The sequence below is a fragment of the Aphelocoma coerulescens genome, chromosome 3 (assembly GCF_041296385.1).
Source record: "Aphelocoma coerulescens isolate FSJ_1873_10779 chromosome 3, UR_Acoe_1.0, whole genome shotgun sequence".
Taxonomy (NCBI): Eukaryota; Metazoa; Chordata; class Aves; order Passeriformes; family Corvidae; genus Aphelocoma; species Aphelocoma coerulescens.
The window spans coordinates 28,656,069-28,672,883 of record NC_091016.1 but is presented as its reverse complement, the minus strand read 5'-3'; the positions used below and the strand labels follow the sequence as shown (position 1 = coordinate 28,672,883).

The following is a 16,815-nucleotide window of genomic DNA, read 5'->3' as shown; positions in this document are numbered from 1 at the left end:
TTTTTTCCTCTGGATGGCTGAAGTCTCTGCCCTTTCCCTTTCTCTCTCCCCACTGAGTAGGAGCAGAGCACCTTGGTTGAAACCCTGGCAGAAAGGCATTCCCTGATGACAAATACCACTGGCCTGAAGAGTGGAGAGGAGCAGGTTTCACCCTGGCTCTTCTCACAAGATTAAAACCAAAACTTCTCACTCTTTGACTCCACCAGAAATAAACCACAAGTAAGCATACTTGATGTCTTACCTTAAAGCCTCAGTGGCCTTTCAAAGAACCAAGACATCTGAGTGAGAACTGAAGTGGGTTAAGCAGAGGTATGTCCCTTTCTGTCAGTTCTGGTAAGCAATGGGCAGAGGAGCAGAGTGACATCCATGCAGTCAAAACTGTGGCTGCTACATTTACCAGAAGCTATTTATCAGTGCTCTTACTCAGCTGGAATGTACCCACATAAACACCCCTACTGAGATCAATTTGTAAACTAGCTGTCATCCACACCCATTTTAAAACTCCTTTGTACTGCCAAGATGGCATAAAGGTGGGGTATAGGGAAAGAAGCAGGTTTGATGTTTTCTTTTATTAGTTAGGTTGGTAGGACCACGATTTTGAGAAAAGCAAGGTGAATCATCCAAGCACTTAACAACATACACAGCTGTTTGCAATTTTCCCTAAGATTTTGAGAAAATCTAGACTGCAATGTGCAGCTTCACAGCCTGAATATGGACCTGTGCATGCAAAACTCTTTTGCTCTCACAGGGAGTATCAGCACACAATTAAATTAAAATATTTAAATTTGCTAACTGCAGTGCTGTAATGCAGATCTTTTTTTGCAATCTAAGGAAGCCCACTTTCAGGCCAAATACATATGAATTAAACTTGCCTCATACAATTCCCTGAGCGGACTGAAGGTTGACAAGAAGTCTGCTCCACTAAACTCGAGAGAATAACTCCAGAGAATTAACCCTGGGTTGCTAATTGCATGACATCAGAAAGCAGACATCAGCTGTGTTCTGCCAATATCCTAGATGCTGGAGAGCTTTGTCAAGAGTTGCATTAAATGATCTGTCATCAACTGAATATTAATCTCTCAGTATTTTATTACTGAGACCTAAACAGGGCCTTCTGGAGGGCATGAATTATTGGCAATGGGAGGCAGTAATTACACAGTGAGGTATAGTGTAGAAAACATGACGAGCGAGTTTAAACGGTGTCTGGGGACCGTTTAATATCGTGCTGGCAAACATTGCATGCAATAAAACCATTTTAGAGAGAACAGATATAATGCAGGAATCCAGCCTCTAAACAACAAAAAGGAGCCCCAAAGCAGAAAATTACGTTTTTTTGTTTCTCACATTAAGGCATAGCCCTCCAGGCTCTGCTCCTATGACAGAGAAGTAGGTTCTGCCAATATCTTATGGATGTGCCGAGTTTCTTGAATGTGCTGCAGGAATGGACACATTTTTTAACACACAGTAATATCTATGAATGAGATGCCATATTCCATGGCCTGCCTTTTGGGTGCCATGTGGCTGATGAGAGTCTTGCTGAATGCAGTGGTGAAGGGGATCCAAGCAAGGGCAGAGGTTATTTGAGGAAGTTTGCACTATTTGAGCATAACATGGACGTGATTCTGTTGTAGCTAAGAAAATATCTCAGTGCAGTGAAAATGAAATCCCAATGAATTATTACGGTTGATATATCACAACCTGAGCCAAGCATGAACAGACACTATGTATTCTTAAGGGATGGTAAGGAAAAATAAATCAAAGCACACTCATACAGGGGATCAGCTGTCACAGGCAGGGCATATGGCTGATAAAAAGACAGGAAGCTTTGGAAAGCATCACTGAATTATTAGGAAGCCTCAATCCATGAAACACAGAACCAACCATTTCAGGTTACATGACACAGCCTGATGTTCCCACAGCCTTTGTTATTGCATGAGAAAGCATGAGTAAGAGCAGAGGAGTTTTGTTCAGGTGTATCAGGGCATGGAAAGACCAGGAAAGTACTGGAAAATTTCCCTGAATTGCTACTCAGTGCAACAAATCTCCTGCCTTGAAGAACTTGTATTAATAGGTAAAATACACACAAAAAAAATAGAGGCAGATGGTGCTGGGAAGATACCTATTTAACCTGATAAATGACAAACAGAAATGTACCTTGCAAAGCACGATGGACCTAAATGAACAACATTTGCTCATTTAACAGGAGTTGAAAATGCATAGCATAGAAGAAAAAAAAAGTCAGTAATGTTAGGGAAATTGGAATGTTCCTAAGCACAAAAAGTAGTGGCTCTGCATATTGACTTGGGATAGATTTTTGCTTTCTCACTCACTGGTATTTTCAATTTACATTCAGTAACTGAATCACTGCTCTTGAAATGTTACTCATATAAAACACTGTTTCGGTATAAAACAAGCAGCGAACATGTAATTAGATTTGTATTAAGAAATATTATATATTAATAATTAACAAATCCTAATTTATTAATGCAACAGTTTAATATCTTTGTGTTACCATTTGTAATAGTATATTCCTCAAGTTTTTGAGAGCAACCCAGGAAAATGACAGCCAAGAGTCTCTGCATATGCATCTGATGTCAGATATTGAGATAAAAGTGAAATTGAAAACTCATCATCTGGCTTTTCTTTTGAATGCATACAGCTGGTACTTGAAAAGTAAAATAATTTAATTTTCCCTACTTTAATTTTCCTGAACATTTTAAAATTTATAACTTAGTATCAAAGTAATTCTCTACAAATATGTGTTTCATGAATTTGAAGGTGGACATGTACAGAAAAAAGAAAAGATGGAAAACCAATTAGTTAAAACTGTGGGAATTGTTTTTCATGTGAATTAAATACAATATTTTGAGCTTTGCAAAATATCAATCAAAATTATGTAAAAATCTGATAACCTAATAATTTATGGAGAAAATGTTTTGACTACACAGCCTCTTAACACGATGGTAAAAATACAGGTGAGTTCACATGTAAGTGTCATTTAGCATTTCTCATGAAAAGCCTGACTGGTTATGTAACTTTATATTACAGCCCTCAGTCACCCATATTCCCATTTCTGCTCCTCTATTGAATTGTGTCCACAGGAAGATCCTGTCCTTGCTGCAAGCTGCTCTGCGTGGGCTGACTTCACTGCCTCTTTGATCTGAAACTCCAGACGGAAGAAGCGTGGAAGTACCAGCAGGACAAAGGTTCAAACACAGGAAGGCTCCCTCAACATTTTATTCACCTGGAAAACAGGACTTCTGTTCTTATATAAACAATACCTAAGTTGTGGTCAGTAATTTCCTCACCTGTATGATCAGAAAGATTCTTTCATATTTGATTGCTCTTGGCTATTAATCAAGTCCTTAAAGAGAGCTGATGAATCACCTACCCCTAGAAAGGCATGATCAAGGGTGCATAACTCTCAGTGCACTGACAGAAGAGGTCCTGAGTCCACCCAGGGACTTAGCAAACAAATGGGATGACCAGAATTTACAAGGGAAATTTCTAGCTTGTGTACTATTGTCATTTACAGTAAGAAAAGAAAGAAAAAAAATATTAATCTCTAGAGATTATTTACCTCGCAACCCAGTAGTGCACTTGGAAATTACTGTACCCTAAAACAGCTCTGATAAGCAAAGATGAAACTCAAATAGCTAAAAGGGAACTAAAAGAGCTCTTGCTTAGTATCAAATCCTGTTTTAAAACTTTCTGCTCTTAAAGACATCCTGTTTATATATTTAATCAATGAACTGATGTAAGACAAACAAAAATGGCCTGCAATCTTCTGTGAAATGCATATTTGCAAAGTTGGAGTAACTCAGCTTTTAAAGTAAACAGCTAAACAGCTTGGGAAATTCCCCAAATTCCTCTTAGATTTTGTTTCTGTTTCTCTGTGAACAGTGTTCTGATTTTTTTTCTGGGAACATACCATGGTTAAATGCTAGGCATTTAGAAAAGAAAACTCCCTTTCTTTTCTGCTCATTCCTTACATGGATCTAATCAAATAATTCAATTTGATAAGAGACTCCTGCCTCCAACAAAATCTGACATCTGACCTCCTATCAAAACAAGTTTCCGGATAATGAAATCTCAGGGGATTGCTTTGTTTGTTTTAAGATCTGCTTTCTTTCAATTGCAAGCCTTCTCCAAAGAGAATAAGGACATTGGGACAGGAGGAAATATTTTGGATCACCAATGTACTCAATTTGTCCCACAAGAAATACACGACCTTCATCCCAAAACTAAGTGGGTTGCACACACACATGCCAACCTACAAAATTGCTCATATACATCATTTCCACTGGAAGCCTTTCTGATGTCTTTCTTCTGACAGATAGAAACTTCTTCACATTTATAGCTTTAAAACAAGTACAAATGATATCTATTTATTATTATTCTACTAACACTACTACTTCTCTATGACAGCTCTTTCCCTAACATGATCTTTACTCTGATGTTATTACATAGATAATGATCCCACCACTTTTCAGACTTTGTCTCTGAAGTCTCAAAAAAAAACCCCAAACAAACAAAAAAAACCCCAAAAATATTTTTATTCTCCCTAACCTTCCCAGTAGCCCTTCTATGTACCTGTACTAGTTTTGGTTCATCTTTCCTTATCATGGTTGAGCAGAAATGTATGCAGTATTTCAGATGAGGTTTGGCCAGACTCTCGCATAACTACATTGATATTTCTCTCTTTAAGAACACAAATAAAGAAATAAGCCCATCACTATGCATCTGAGTGCCTGTTTGTCTTCCTTTTTGCCCCTCTGCATCGGCACCTCAGCATCAGTTGCTAACATGCTTTTCCTCATTCATTCCATTGGCATTTCCGACTCAGGAGTCTCCACCTTGTGACAGAAATTCTTGTGAATTGTTCTTCAAGTTTGTGACTGTACACTTTGCATGGTGGCAGGATGCTAGATAATCTCATCTGGGTTCCCTTGTTCCCAAAATGCTGGAGCAGATGATCTTTCAGGGTTCCGTCCAACACAGGCTGTCCCATGACTCCACAATTCTATGAATAATGGCATTTGTGTTCTCTTCTGCAAGGCCATGCAGTCTCTTTTGCAGGATATTTCAGTCTTCTTCTGTAGTAATGGTCCCTTTGTATCCAAAGTCTTTACCAAAGATACTGAACAAGAGAGGTCTGTGATCAGTCCTCTAGAACCTCCACTTATAAACAATTTGTTAGCCTGGTAACTCCCTTTTCAAAAATAACTTGCCATTTTCCTTCAGCTAATTCTACAGCATCAATAGCTAGTTCTATTTTCCAGTTCTTGCACAACATCTCCAGCTGAAGCAATTGTATCTTGTATGGCATTGTATCAAATATTTAAGCAGAGTCTTGTTGCTTATTCCTTATTGTCAATTATTTACCTAAGACAGATAATAAATTAGTACTCTCAAGATTTAGTTTAGACAAATTTTAATAATCTGCTTATCTCAGGAGAGACTACTTATAACCCTTGCTTAGAATTTCAAGAGCTTCGATATTTTAATAATTTAGAATAATGAGAACATGACAACAAGCTCATTATGAGACAGTTGAAGGTGAAAGTTCTCCACCTGACTGGAGACATCTATCCACACTGTGCTCTGAGGGGAATGGTCTGGGGCAGGTTTAATTGGACTGCACCCAGATGGGTGTAGCAAGCTCTACTGGCACTCTGTAGAACCTACTGAACACATACAATAAAAGCTCTCCTACTGCAGACTTAAAGCAAACACATCTTTTACAGATGTCATTTTCTCTTTGGCTACATGAGGAAGCTGCTTCACATGAGATAAGCTGTGACACTGAAGCATGGTAGCCATTCAGTACTAACTCAATGAATAAATGTTTTCATTCTGCACCAAGACCTTTGTGGTTTAGCTTTTCCTCTTCTAAGGAGAACAGTAATGATTCCCTTACAGCAGACCAAACACATAATTAGCAGGAAACAGGTTTTTGCAAAAGCTACGCCAGCTATTTTCACAATAAATTTGATGTCATGATTTCAAAATTCTGCAGTGAAAAAAAATTCCTACTCTATCATTACGGTTTTTTTCCATAGGAGCTGTGTAGGAAAAAAATACCTGAATGAATGCCAGAAATGGAGCATGCAATCCCAGGGATGATTGTTACTATGGTTTCTTTAGTAAGAATTACCCACTTCCAGTGAGCTTGTGGCTGTTCTTGAGTTAAATATTACCCAAGTGAGTAAGTAAAGTGCTGCGTGTCCTCTGAGGCAGCTGTAGGACTGTTTCAACTTCCAGTGAATCAATGTAAATCCCACGTTTCCACAAAGAAAGAATCCAAATTCTTTCACTCCCTTATGGATGTGTGCCCACGCCACATGCTGTATGTATGTGTAAGATGTTTCTCCAGTGACCACTTGATGGTAACCCAGCATTTACAAACAGAAAATTCCTACCCTCCTATAAAGAGAATAACATTTATTCTTTGTGACAGTAAATAAGCCCACCACTTCTCCTGCTTATCAGACATGCTTCCTTCCTGTAACAGGAATTATATCACTGATGGGAAGAAGAGAAAAGGGATTTTTTTTAATGGTTGTTTTATCTATCACTTTCACTGAGACAGAAATTCTAGACTGATTCACAGATGGAAACCTCAAATGCCATGCAGCAAAGCATTCATCTATGGACAGGAAACAGTATGGGTTTGATAGGCTACAGTAAAGGTTATGCCACTTTTAAGTACATTTTAAAAGACTGCACAGATACCTTCCCTAATACTCGAGTGACAAAACAAGGCACACATCCAAGCCTTTAATCATATACAGAGTATACCAGTGAAGTGCAATTCCTAGATGGCCCTGCAGATTAGCCTTGATCCTCTAATACTGACTCCATTAAGTGATGTCAGCAAGCTCTGTAGAAACAGAAGGAAACAGGAAGAAGGAAAAGAAAGTGGCATTTGAAATAATAATACAAAGGCTGGTGCAAGTACCAAACGCAGATGAGCTCAAGAGGCACTACAGAAGGAGCACTAAATTACAGTAACTGGTACCAGGGCAAAGAACAGAAATAGAATAGGCTGGTTTAAATTTGTTTTTTAGAAGATGTACTTCTAGCAAGTGTCTGGATGAGTACATGAAGACACAAAAATGTTCACAGGCATGAATGTAAAATATCAGTGGGAAAGAGCAAGACTTTCTAATAAGCTCTCTGGAGGTATAACAATTGATCTCTGTTACACGAGCAGTTCGGGGAAGCTTGACTTTGCCTTTCTGTTGATTTTTTAGCTTTGGAGGCTAAAATTAACTTTTAAAAATATAATCATTTTAAATCTGACCTAAAAAACCCCAAAATAAATTAATAGATAAATAGCTGAATTGGACCCAGTCTATTCCTGGAATGAATACTTTTGTGTGTGGGTAAGTATGCAGTAAGCACTTTGCTTCTTCATTAGACTCAAAGAAAATGCAAAAAAAGAAATCCACGCTAACTTGAATCCAGACAAACTGTAACCTTCATTGTGAACCTAAGAGGCAAAATCCAGCTTTGTTAGCAACCCTCATTTACATGACACATCCACAAATAAGACTGCAATTTACAGTGTGCCTCACATGAACCATAATCTGAATATAGAAAAGATCTTCCTTATATACCTGCATCTGAAAATCATGTGGATGTAATACAGACCACATTTTTGTGGGGAACGAGTCAAACCAACTGGAAGCTTTTTGAAGCTACAGTACATCAAGTGGGATTTTAGCCACATATAGATGTGAAACCTTTTTTGTGATGGTGTAACACTGCTGCAAAAGAAGAGGTTTGGATCTGAAAAAGGATTTTCTGTTGCTTCCTTAACAAATGGGCTTTTTCCTTTCTGTTCTCCTTTCTGGTTCCCTATTCATGTAAAAATTATCCCAGGCTCCAGAACATAACTTTCTGTTTTGAAGGTTCCTGTAAATTGATACCCTTACGAACAGCTCCTGCAAGAAGCGTAATCGCTGCGTGTGCAGAGATACATAAGCCTGGGCTTTAACAGTTCACTGTCCTCGTCCACCCCTGATTCAGCCATGACATTAATTCTATAAACTTATCAGAATGTTGGACTTACTTGGCTTGGGATACTGATTTTGCTCACTCCTTTTACTTGAGGCTCCCAGCTGCCTTTGAATATTAGTCACACAATATACTGATTGGTGAGGTGCCTTAGTTTATCTATCAAGTAGAAGAATGATGAAAAAGGCCCTTGGGAAATATTCCTGGGAAAAAAAGCAGTGCAAGAGGTGGAGGAAGACGCAGCCTGTGCCCTACTGTTACTAATGGACATGATGCACAGGCTGGAGCTAAACCCTGAGGAGCTGGGAAAAAGGTGGGGACAGTGAGGGCTCCCACAGGGCTCCCAGCCCTTCCGAGGAACAGTAACATATCCTTGGGCTTGGGTTGCTGTCTCCATCACACAACATTGCTGAGAATTCAGCTGTCTTCCCCTGTACACTCTGCAAAGGCATTATACAATTAATAAAGCAATAAACTCCAATGCAGAAACCACAGAGTAAAACTTTCACTGCAGAACAAGAACAGCGCTTGCTGATGGGGAGTGTGCCACAGAACTTGGATATGACACCAAGTGATAAGCTGGAGTCAGTTTCTAGACAGATGTTTAGAAGAATAAATGTGCAAGGAGGAGAATTTTACCCAGGGAATTGTATCTCTACTTCTAGAAGAGAGCATCTGTGGAACAAAATTCTTTAGAAGGATTCTGCTGGGATGGACTGTCTTGGATTAGATGGTTGATCCTTCCTCCCATTTTTGAAGGTCCACAGGGCTTCATATACAAGACCAGCTTTTGTAACACTCCTGACCTCAATTAGATACTTTCCAGTCAGCTGCACATACCTAGTTACGAGATACGAAACATTCCCTCTCTCCCTTCATGCTAAACCATGACAGATTCTCCCAGAGAGAATGTTGTTCATTTTCCACCATGCTACCCCTTCTCCATTACATCTCTACTCTGCCCAAACTATACAGTGGCATCCAGTGCCTGAGGGAATGTGGGTGTGTGGATGGATATACAGAAGAAGGCTTCCTTTCTTAAGGGTGCCACACAGAATAGTACCAAGGACGTTATCCAAAATGTGTATCTTGAACTGTACTGAGACTTTTGTTTCCCTAGGCAGCGACTGCAGCAGATTCTCTTTGTAGGATGACTCAGTTCTTAAGGGACCATGAGGAACTTTGAAGACAGCATTTAGGCTGCAGATGCAAATTCTGGAAATTCTCTTGGGAACAGCCTAACAAATAATTTAAGGGAGCCAACAGCTCATCTGGAGTTTCTAGCCTAAGACATCGGTACAAGAGGGCCCTTTAGAAGGCAGAGTTGACTACATGGTTTCCCCAGTTCTATCTTGGCAGTGATCAGCAATGCACCATTCTACTAAAGAAGCTAAAAAAAATGTTTAAAAAAATTAAAATTCAGACATTTCACATCATATTCTGATGATAAATACTGTGATCCTGGTGAGGGGAGAAAGTAAACCCATGAGTTTAACTGAAAAAAATCCAAATGCTGAATTGAGAGAGTTGGCAAAGAGGTGGAGATTTTTATTACCCAAAGGTGCTCTTTGACTGGGAAATACTGTGAGAAAAAGACTCTTTGCTGGATCCCAAGCTACAGCATCCACATTTCTAAAGGTTGACACTACTAGGAATCTTCAGAGAAAGTAAACACATTTTTCTGTGTATTTCTTAGTAGCACTGCAATCATACTTCCTTCTTGTAACTAAAAAGTTAAAGAAAACAGAATGTTTTTCTTTCAAGCAATTATCAAACACCTTTGGTGTGGACATAGAACAGAATGCTTAGCAAAATTCAATCCACAGACACAATCTTCCAGAGGCAATAAGCAAGATGAGGAAAGGATGAAGACGTTTGTTCATTTCCAGTGGGTGCATTAAGAGTAAATTTCAAAATCTGCTTTTTAAAACAATGTGTAAAACCATCTAACTCTGTTTGCTTTTCTTCCACAATGAGCAGACAATCATCATCAGAAACTGGCCAAGCCATATTTTAGGATATAAAACACTCCAAGGACTTATGCCAGCTGGGCTGATGATTTGGAATATTGAAGACTAAGAAAACTCTTTTGTTACACACACCTCAAAAGAGGAACCAATGAAGAGGTGATAAGTAAATAATAGAACAACTGATGGGAAGATTAGCATTAGACTTTGGCACTGACCAGCAAATAAAAAGCAGAGATGCTATAAAGACATTGATTATTGAAGAAGGTGGAGAACATCATAAAGATGAGACATCGCTTTTATTAACCAAACCTGTTTAGAGAGATAAAACCCAGCAGCCAGATCATGACACACATGGGTGACAAGTGACAAAGCATTACTGGCAGTGACGTGTGGGACGAAGGCATCCCAGTCTGAGGTCGGTACTTTTCCCTGTCTACATTCCATCGCTCCACAGTGGGGTGCACGGCACTTTGACATTTCCAAAGGCAAAACCATGGCTTGAAGAGTCTACCAAGTAAGAAGCTGCTGTTCAAATTGTCTTTTTTTTCCATACTGGTGTTTTCCTGAGATTCAGAAGACTATAACACTTTAACGTGGAGAAGAGCTGAGTGGTCAAGTCCAGCCCTCTTCGATGGAAGATCTGCACCCTAAGTAGGCCATTCTTCAACCTCCTGTTAATGGCACTTTTGCACATCACAGTTAGAGGTGACTGAGGAGAGTACTCATCTTGGTAGGCAGCTGGCGAGTGCATCAGGCCTTGGTATGGTCACAAAGTTCATGGCACAGTGCAAGAGTGGACAGATCTTTTCATGATCCTTCAACACCTCACTCAAGTGTTTCATTTCATCTGTTAGCTTTCCGATTTCTCTTTTCAGGGAGGTATTTTCTTGCTCAAGAGACTCATATTCCTGGAAGGAGGGGAGAGAAAAAAAAACCAACTTACAGTCAAAACATTCCTTTCAGTGCTCCCACCTTGAGTACGTTCACATAACTGTAGAAAAACAGTGTGGTTTCTTACTACAACTTACAAAGTGCTGAGGAAAGACAGACACAGCCTGGGTGCTGGAACAGGGCAAGTGCTTTACGACCTGTGCCCCGACCACACTGTGACTCCTTTCACAGCCCTGAAGACCAGGAGGTGCCGATGGCCCTCAGGAGTCCCCCAGGAGTCCAGGGCTGCAGGCATGGATGGCTGTGTTCCCATGGTGGCCTCTTGCACCCTGGGCTGCCTCTGCTGGGAAGGGCCAAAACGGACTCTGCACTGTGAGATCAGAGAAAATGAAAGCACTGACTACTGAGAGGTGCTGGGAAAACCCGGTGCCTGGCACTGCCGGTGAGAGAAGGGCAGCCCCTGCTCCAGGGCAGCGCAGGGAAAAGCCATTTATCCAGGCTAGCACAGCGTGGCCAGTGTTCTCCTCCAGGCCTGCCAGAGCTTGTAGCCATCAGCTCAGAAGCCCAAGAACTCAGTAGGAGGGAAGCACCATGCCAGCTTGATGCCAGGCTCATTTTGTCATCAGAAGGCCAATCACTGCCTTGGTTATCCCTGACCTGGCTGCTTTTGAGCTAAGGCTTCTCTGGCAACAAATAAGCTGCTGTTAACTGCAGGGGAGTTATGAGTTGCTCTGCAGCATACACATGATGGATGCAAGACTCCTGTGTCACATTTTTTGATTTTTTGTGTCTCAAGTGTCCCTGCTTCTAAGCCTTCTCATCCCAAAGAGAAGAGAGCTCAGAGCCAACCCACTGAAAACCTGCAGATGTCTCGCTGCTGGCCCAAGGCTCAACATCCACCCACTCAATCTCACCTCCCTGGGAAAGCTTCAGAGCAAACTTCAAAGCCTACATGTGCCTTAAAAGGCAGCAGGGAGAACCTCTCATGCAATGTTCTTCTGGGCAGCCTGGCACAGCCTCTGCCCCCCTTTGCTGCAGAACTTTGGGTTCCTTGCCCTCCCTCCCACCCTTGTGCCACCTCTCACAGAGTAAAACAGGCACAGTCCTCCTAACACAGTTTTGGAGCCAAACTCCAGCCAAGTTGTCCGACCCTGATTGTCATTCTGCTCATCTCTCGTTGCCCCAAACCCCATGGTCCTGGGTTTTGGAAGAAGTGTTACTGTCCCATTTCTCTGTCCCATTTTCAGGGGTGAGACTGTCACATTGTTCTTGCTAAGAACATCGATTCAACCAGATCTGCCTACACCTGGAAAAACCTGTGTGCCTCAGAATGAAGATTCCCAGCACAAGGAAGATCCTCAAGTTCAGGAGGAACATCAGAGGCTGCAGGATGGCACAGGGCCCAAAAATGATTCCAAAAAGTCATGGGTTACCCCTTTTCAGAAGTACCCTGCACCTGGCTTTCTCAGGCGCTGACTCAGAGGAGATCTGGGAAAAACCAAGCCCAAAACTCCCCACATTGTCCCTCTTAGTCTCTGCTAACTGTTGGCAGACGCTTCCACAGTGAGAAAGAAAAAAGCCTGTGATGAACCTTCAGAGCTGAACAACTGACTCAGCCACAATGGCAGCAGCAAACCTGACACTTATCCAAAAGCTGACTCCTGGCTACAAGAGCACTGCTGTGTGAGGTAACATCCAAAACCAGAGAAAAGGGATCCCTGTCTTCCAGTGTTTGCACGGGGGACAAAAGAAAACTGCACCACATCGTGATATTAAGATTGGAAGAATCAGTTACTTTCATTTCACTTGTTTTTAACAAGCACTGTTAGTTATCAAAGCATACAAGTGTAACAGCTAGCCAAGCCAAGCTCACACTTGCAGGTTCTCAAGTTCCTAAGAAGCCTTTTCAACTGGCTATGTCTGGGGACCCCGTTGCTGAGTGGCAGTGCTGACACCACAGTTTTAGAACTGATTTAAGCCAGCATTGCCACTGCATGGTCCCCTCCTCTTCCATCACCTTCTACCTTGTAAGACAGCAAGGATTCATCCTCTGCCATAGCAAATGTGACAAGATTAACGCTAATACAGAAGAAAATGGTTTTGGTTTAGCCCAAAGGAGCCCTGTGATCCCATTCTTTGGGTGGTCACAGGAAGAGCAAAAGAGGGAGGATGAGGCAAGGGCTGGACCATGTCTCTCTTTTCCTAGCAGTGTCACCGAAGGCAGAGCTGCACTGTCCAACAGCAGCATCAGTGTCTGGGAGTTCCCGACCAGGCATCCCACAGCACGCCTTCCTCTGCCTCACACCCCCAGCTCTCTGAGAGGGATTAGTGGGAAGGCAGGCCCACACCTGCTTAAGAATTTCTGTTTATTGTAAAGTCCCGCACTTGGTACCCAAGCTGTGCCTGCAAAACACCAAGTAACCATTCACCTCATGAAGTTTATCTGCCTTCTGAGTTTGCTTCTTCCGGCTCCTCTGGGCAGCAACTCGATTTTTTTCTCTCCTCCTTACTTTCCTGTCGTCTTCTTCGTGACTCTGGAAGACATCAGCCAGAAACACTTCTCTAGTTCGCAAGGTGCACACAGAGATGCCCGAAGTCGGGTGTGCAACTTTCTGAGAAAGAACACTTCCAATTTCACAGCGCTGATCCCCAGCCTGCCAGAGACCGCATGGTCCCTGCAAAGGGCAGCGCATCCTTCTGCCCCACCGCACGGGAGGACGCGAGGCGGAGGGGCGGATGCCGGCACGCTGCCCGGGGGATGCCGCCGAGCCCCGCGGGCACTGGTACTGCCGCTGATGGGGAAAGATGGGGACCGGCAGCGGGGACCGGCGCTCCCGCTCTGCCCACGGGCAGCACTTTACACCTGCCCGGCCCCAGCGCGGCTGACCGGGCGGAGGTGCGAGCAGCGGGGAGGAAAGCCCTGCTCCCTTCCCGGCTGCCTGCGGCTGGGGAAAAGCCGCTGACCGCGCCGTGCCGCGGCAGCTTTCCGCGCACCGCCGGCGGCTCGCCCGCCCTCCCACCTGGAAGAGCCGGCACGGCGGCGGCCTTTCCTTCCCGGGAAAAGAGGAGCCGATGCCCGGGAGCAGCGGGCGCCCCCGACGCGGCGCTGCCCGGCGTGACTCAGCCCCATGTGCCCGCCCGCAGCGCCGACCCCCCGGTCCCTACCTGCTGGCCGCCCTCGGCCGCCGCGCCCCGGGGCAGCGCGCTGGCCCCCGCCGCCGCCGGCGGGACGGCGCACGACATCGCAGCGCCGCCGAGCCGCCCGCAGGGCTCCCCCGGCCCGCGGGGGGTGCGAGTGCAAGGGAGCGCAGGGAAGGGAGGGCGAGGGCAGGGCGGGCCGGGGCGGGCCGGGGCAGGGGACGCGCCGCCCCGGGCCGGGGGTGCCGCTGCCAGGTGCCGGGGCGGCCCGGGGCGGAGCCGCCGCCCACATGGCCGTCACATGGCGGCCGCCGCCGCCGCGCCCGGCATCGGGAGCCCGGGACCACCGGGCCGCCCCCTCCCGCACCGCTTCCCCGCGGTGCCCGCCCTCCGGGAGCGCCGGCTCTAGTCAGGCGCCGGGAGCCGGGGGAAAGCCCGGGTCACGGCGCTGCCGGGCAGGAGCTGCCTGAAAATTCCCCCGGAGAGCCCCAGCCCCGGGGGCCGGCTGGGCTCGACGCCCCTCCGGGAGGCCCGACTCGCTCTTTCGCTTGCAGAAATAAACTCCCCGAGGTTTCTCTCCTCCCCAGGCTGCCCCCGGGAGCCGGCCGTGCCCCCTTCTGTCTCCCGCCCCTCACCTCCGGGCGCTCCTGCGACATCGGCTCTCTGAAGCGGCGGCAGCTCCACATAGGGGACAGCCAGCTCAGCCCGGGGCCATGGGTGTGAGGACACGGCATCCGTACTGGAATAAAGCGATTTTCACTTTCGCTACTCACCCTGTTCCTTTAAATAATAAGGAAATGCGACAGACTTCTTGTAAAGCCAAAGCCAGACAAGGACTGCTGGAAACACAGTTGCTGCAGACAAAAATTTTGCTGTTCCACTATTCTGTCGAGAGTATTTTAACAGACTGAACACTGTTTCTTTTACCTCCTGGAACACCTTCCTTGCATTTTAATTGCACAGTTACCTTGGCCTTATGCTCTAAAAGGGAGTCTTTGCACCGACAGCTACTTCAACATCCTTGCTCTACTGCAGAAGGATTTGTATCACAGAGGCAAATACATGACCATGAGAGGAGGGTATGTGCCCCCAAACTGCAGGGCAGTCAGTCATAAAGCCCCAGCTATCTCAATAAATCAGATACTTCCCTATTTTTCTGGTTTCCTCAGCAGCTTGAGTCATCCATTTAAGATGAAGTTAAAGAGTCGGCAAACTGAGTAAATATAGACTATCCTTCCAGGAAGATCTGGTTAACAGTCCACGCTAAAGGTGACAGAACCATGCTCCCTGGGAGTCCAAGAGTCAAACTGAAGTCTGTGCTCTGCCACAGGCTTCCTGGTAGGGAACCATGACTGAAAGACTTGAGCATGACTTCCTCGGTTTGAAGTGCTTCTTCCCAGCTGTTCCACCTCAAAGCAGCTTGCGTCTCCACCCTCCAGGCTATCCATGCATTTATTTGCTTTTGCACTTTTCAGAGAGCTTCTCCAACCCTGGAGGACCGAGTCCCTGTGAGTCTTCCCACCCTAACAGCCATGGGGACCACAACTGGGATGCACATCCTTGCCAATATACCCTGACCTAACCTGCATCCCCAGACTGTGCTGGGTCTCCCAAGCGTCTTACAGGGCATTCCCTGGTTTCTTTAAAGCAGTCTTGCTTCTTTCTCCCTGTCATCTAATGTGCCAAGAGCAGGACGTTCAGCAAGGGCTGCTCATTGAGGCAGCAGAAGGTGTGGGTTCAGTGCCACTCTCCAGCTGAGGGGATCCAAACCAGCATCTTCTGGAAAGCAGCCCTGGCCACCAGGCAGAGAGGTGTTAGAGGGTGAATTGCTCTCAACTGCTCCTTTGAAACAGCCTAATCTTGCATTGACTACACCTCATGGAGTTAAAGGAAAGCAGTAGTCGTGTGGGCACAAGTAGGGACTTAGTTGGGACAGGTGCTTAAAAAGAGAACACTGGGCTCTTGTTGCCTTTGTAGCTTAAGCCCAGTTGAAATAAACAGGACTAGAAGCCAGTATTTTCACAAGCTCGGTGAACAGGTATGTTCCCTTGCAATAAACCCTATGAACCATGTGGACAAAACACCTCAACAGCCCTCCAGAGTGATCTGTGGGAAAGAAAGTCCCTTTCCACAGAGGGACTTTGAACTCCACGCTCCAGGAGCAATGCTGCCGCAAATGGCACCTGCACAAGCTACCTGACAGCATCAAATCACGAGCAGCTCACCAAGAATTTATTAGTCCTGAATAAATATCTACTTCACTGAGTAATTCCCAGCAGCTGCAGAATAAGGTTTCCAGGATAACATAAGCATGGGACAAGCCAGGAGACAGTCCCTGTGAACCTGAATAGTCTGTTCTTGTTCAGAACAAATGACAAAGGAAATGACAAGCCAAAATTTGCTTGTGGGAACAAGTTTCTACTTAGTATTAAAGCTATCTCTGGTACATCTGTAGAAATGCCTACACAGTAATTCCAGGTAGTGCAGCAGTAAAGGCAGAGCGTTTCTGTGCAGGAGAGAAAACCAGCCCAGAAAGCAGCCTAGTCAGCTGAGCTTACATTTTATAATGGCAGTTTATCAGTGATTTTGGTCTGCACTGAAGCAGCCTACACACATGCAGACTGGAGTCTCATCACAGCACGGCTCTTCTGGGGAATGGCATGTCAGAACCGGGTCTCAGAGCACCCAGCCTTCCAAACAGATGTCAGGGTCCATGTGAAGATTTCTGGAAGAGGAGCTTCCCCTTTACAGTTTGTAATCCCCTTTGTTCAGAAAATACACACAGCAAAAGCAT

General features: G+C 44.7%; 1 protein-coding gene across 2 annotated transcripts; it reads right to left on the bottom strand.

Moving 5' to 3' along the window:
- Window positions 1-10,269: 10,269 nt before the first annotated feature.
- BATF3 (basic leucine zipper ATF-like transcription factor 3) lies at window positions 10,270-14,755 on the bottom strand. Of its 2 annotated transcripts, none has more exons than XM_069008478.1 (3): window positions 14,657-14,755; window positions 13,313-13,417; window positions 10,270-10,900 (listed from the first exon to the last, which is right to left on the bottom strand). In XM_069008478.1, exons 1-3 carry the CDS (start codon window positions 14,753-14,755, stop codon window positions 10,715-10,717), a joined length of 390 nt encoding a protein of 129 aa, XP_068864579.1. In that variant the 3' UTR covers window positions 10,270-10,714. The 2 variants fall into 2 exon arrangements, with proteins under 2 accessions (XP_068864579.1, XP_068864580.1); XM_069008479.1 differs by lacking the exon at window positions 14,657-14,755 and adding an exon at window positions 14,049-14,154.
- Window positions 14,756-16,815: the final 2,060 nt, after the last annotated feature.

Bases quoted from the DNA above. Each gene is read 5' to 3' on its own strand.
- BATF3 (XM_069008478.1), bottom strand. From the start codon at position 14,755: ATGCCGTGTCCTCACACCCATGGCCCCGGGCTGAGCTGGCTGTCCCCT. The intron at 13,418-14,656 runs GTGAGGGGCGGG...GATGTCTTCCAG, and splicing joins TGTCGCAGGAGCGCCCGGAG to AGTCACGAAGAAGACGACAG. The intron at 10,901-13,312 runs GTGAATGGTTAC...CCCTCCTTCCAG, and splicing joins AGGCAGATAAACTTCATGAG to GAATATGAGTCTCTTGAGCA.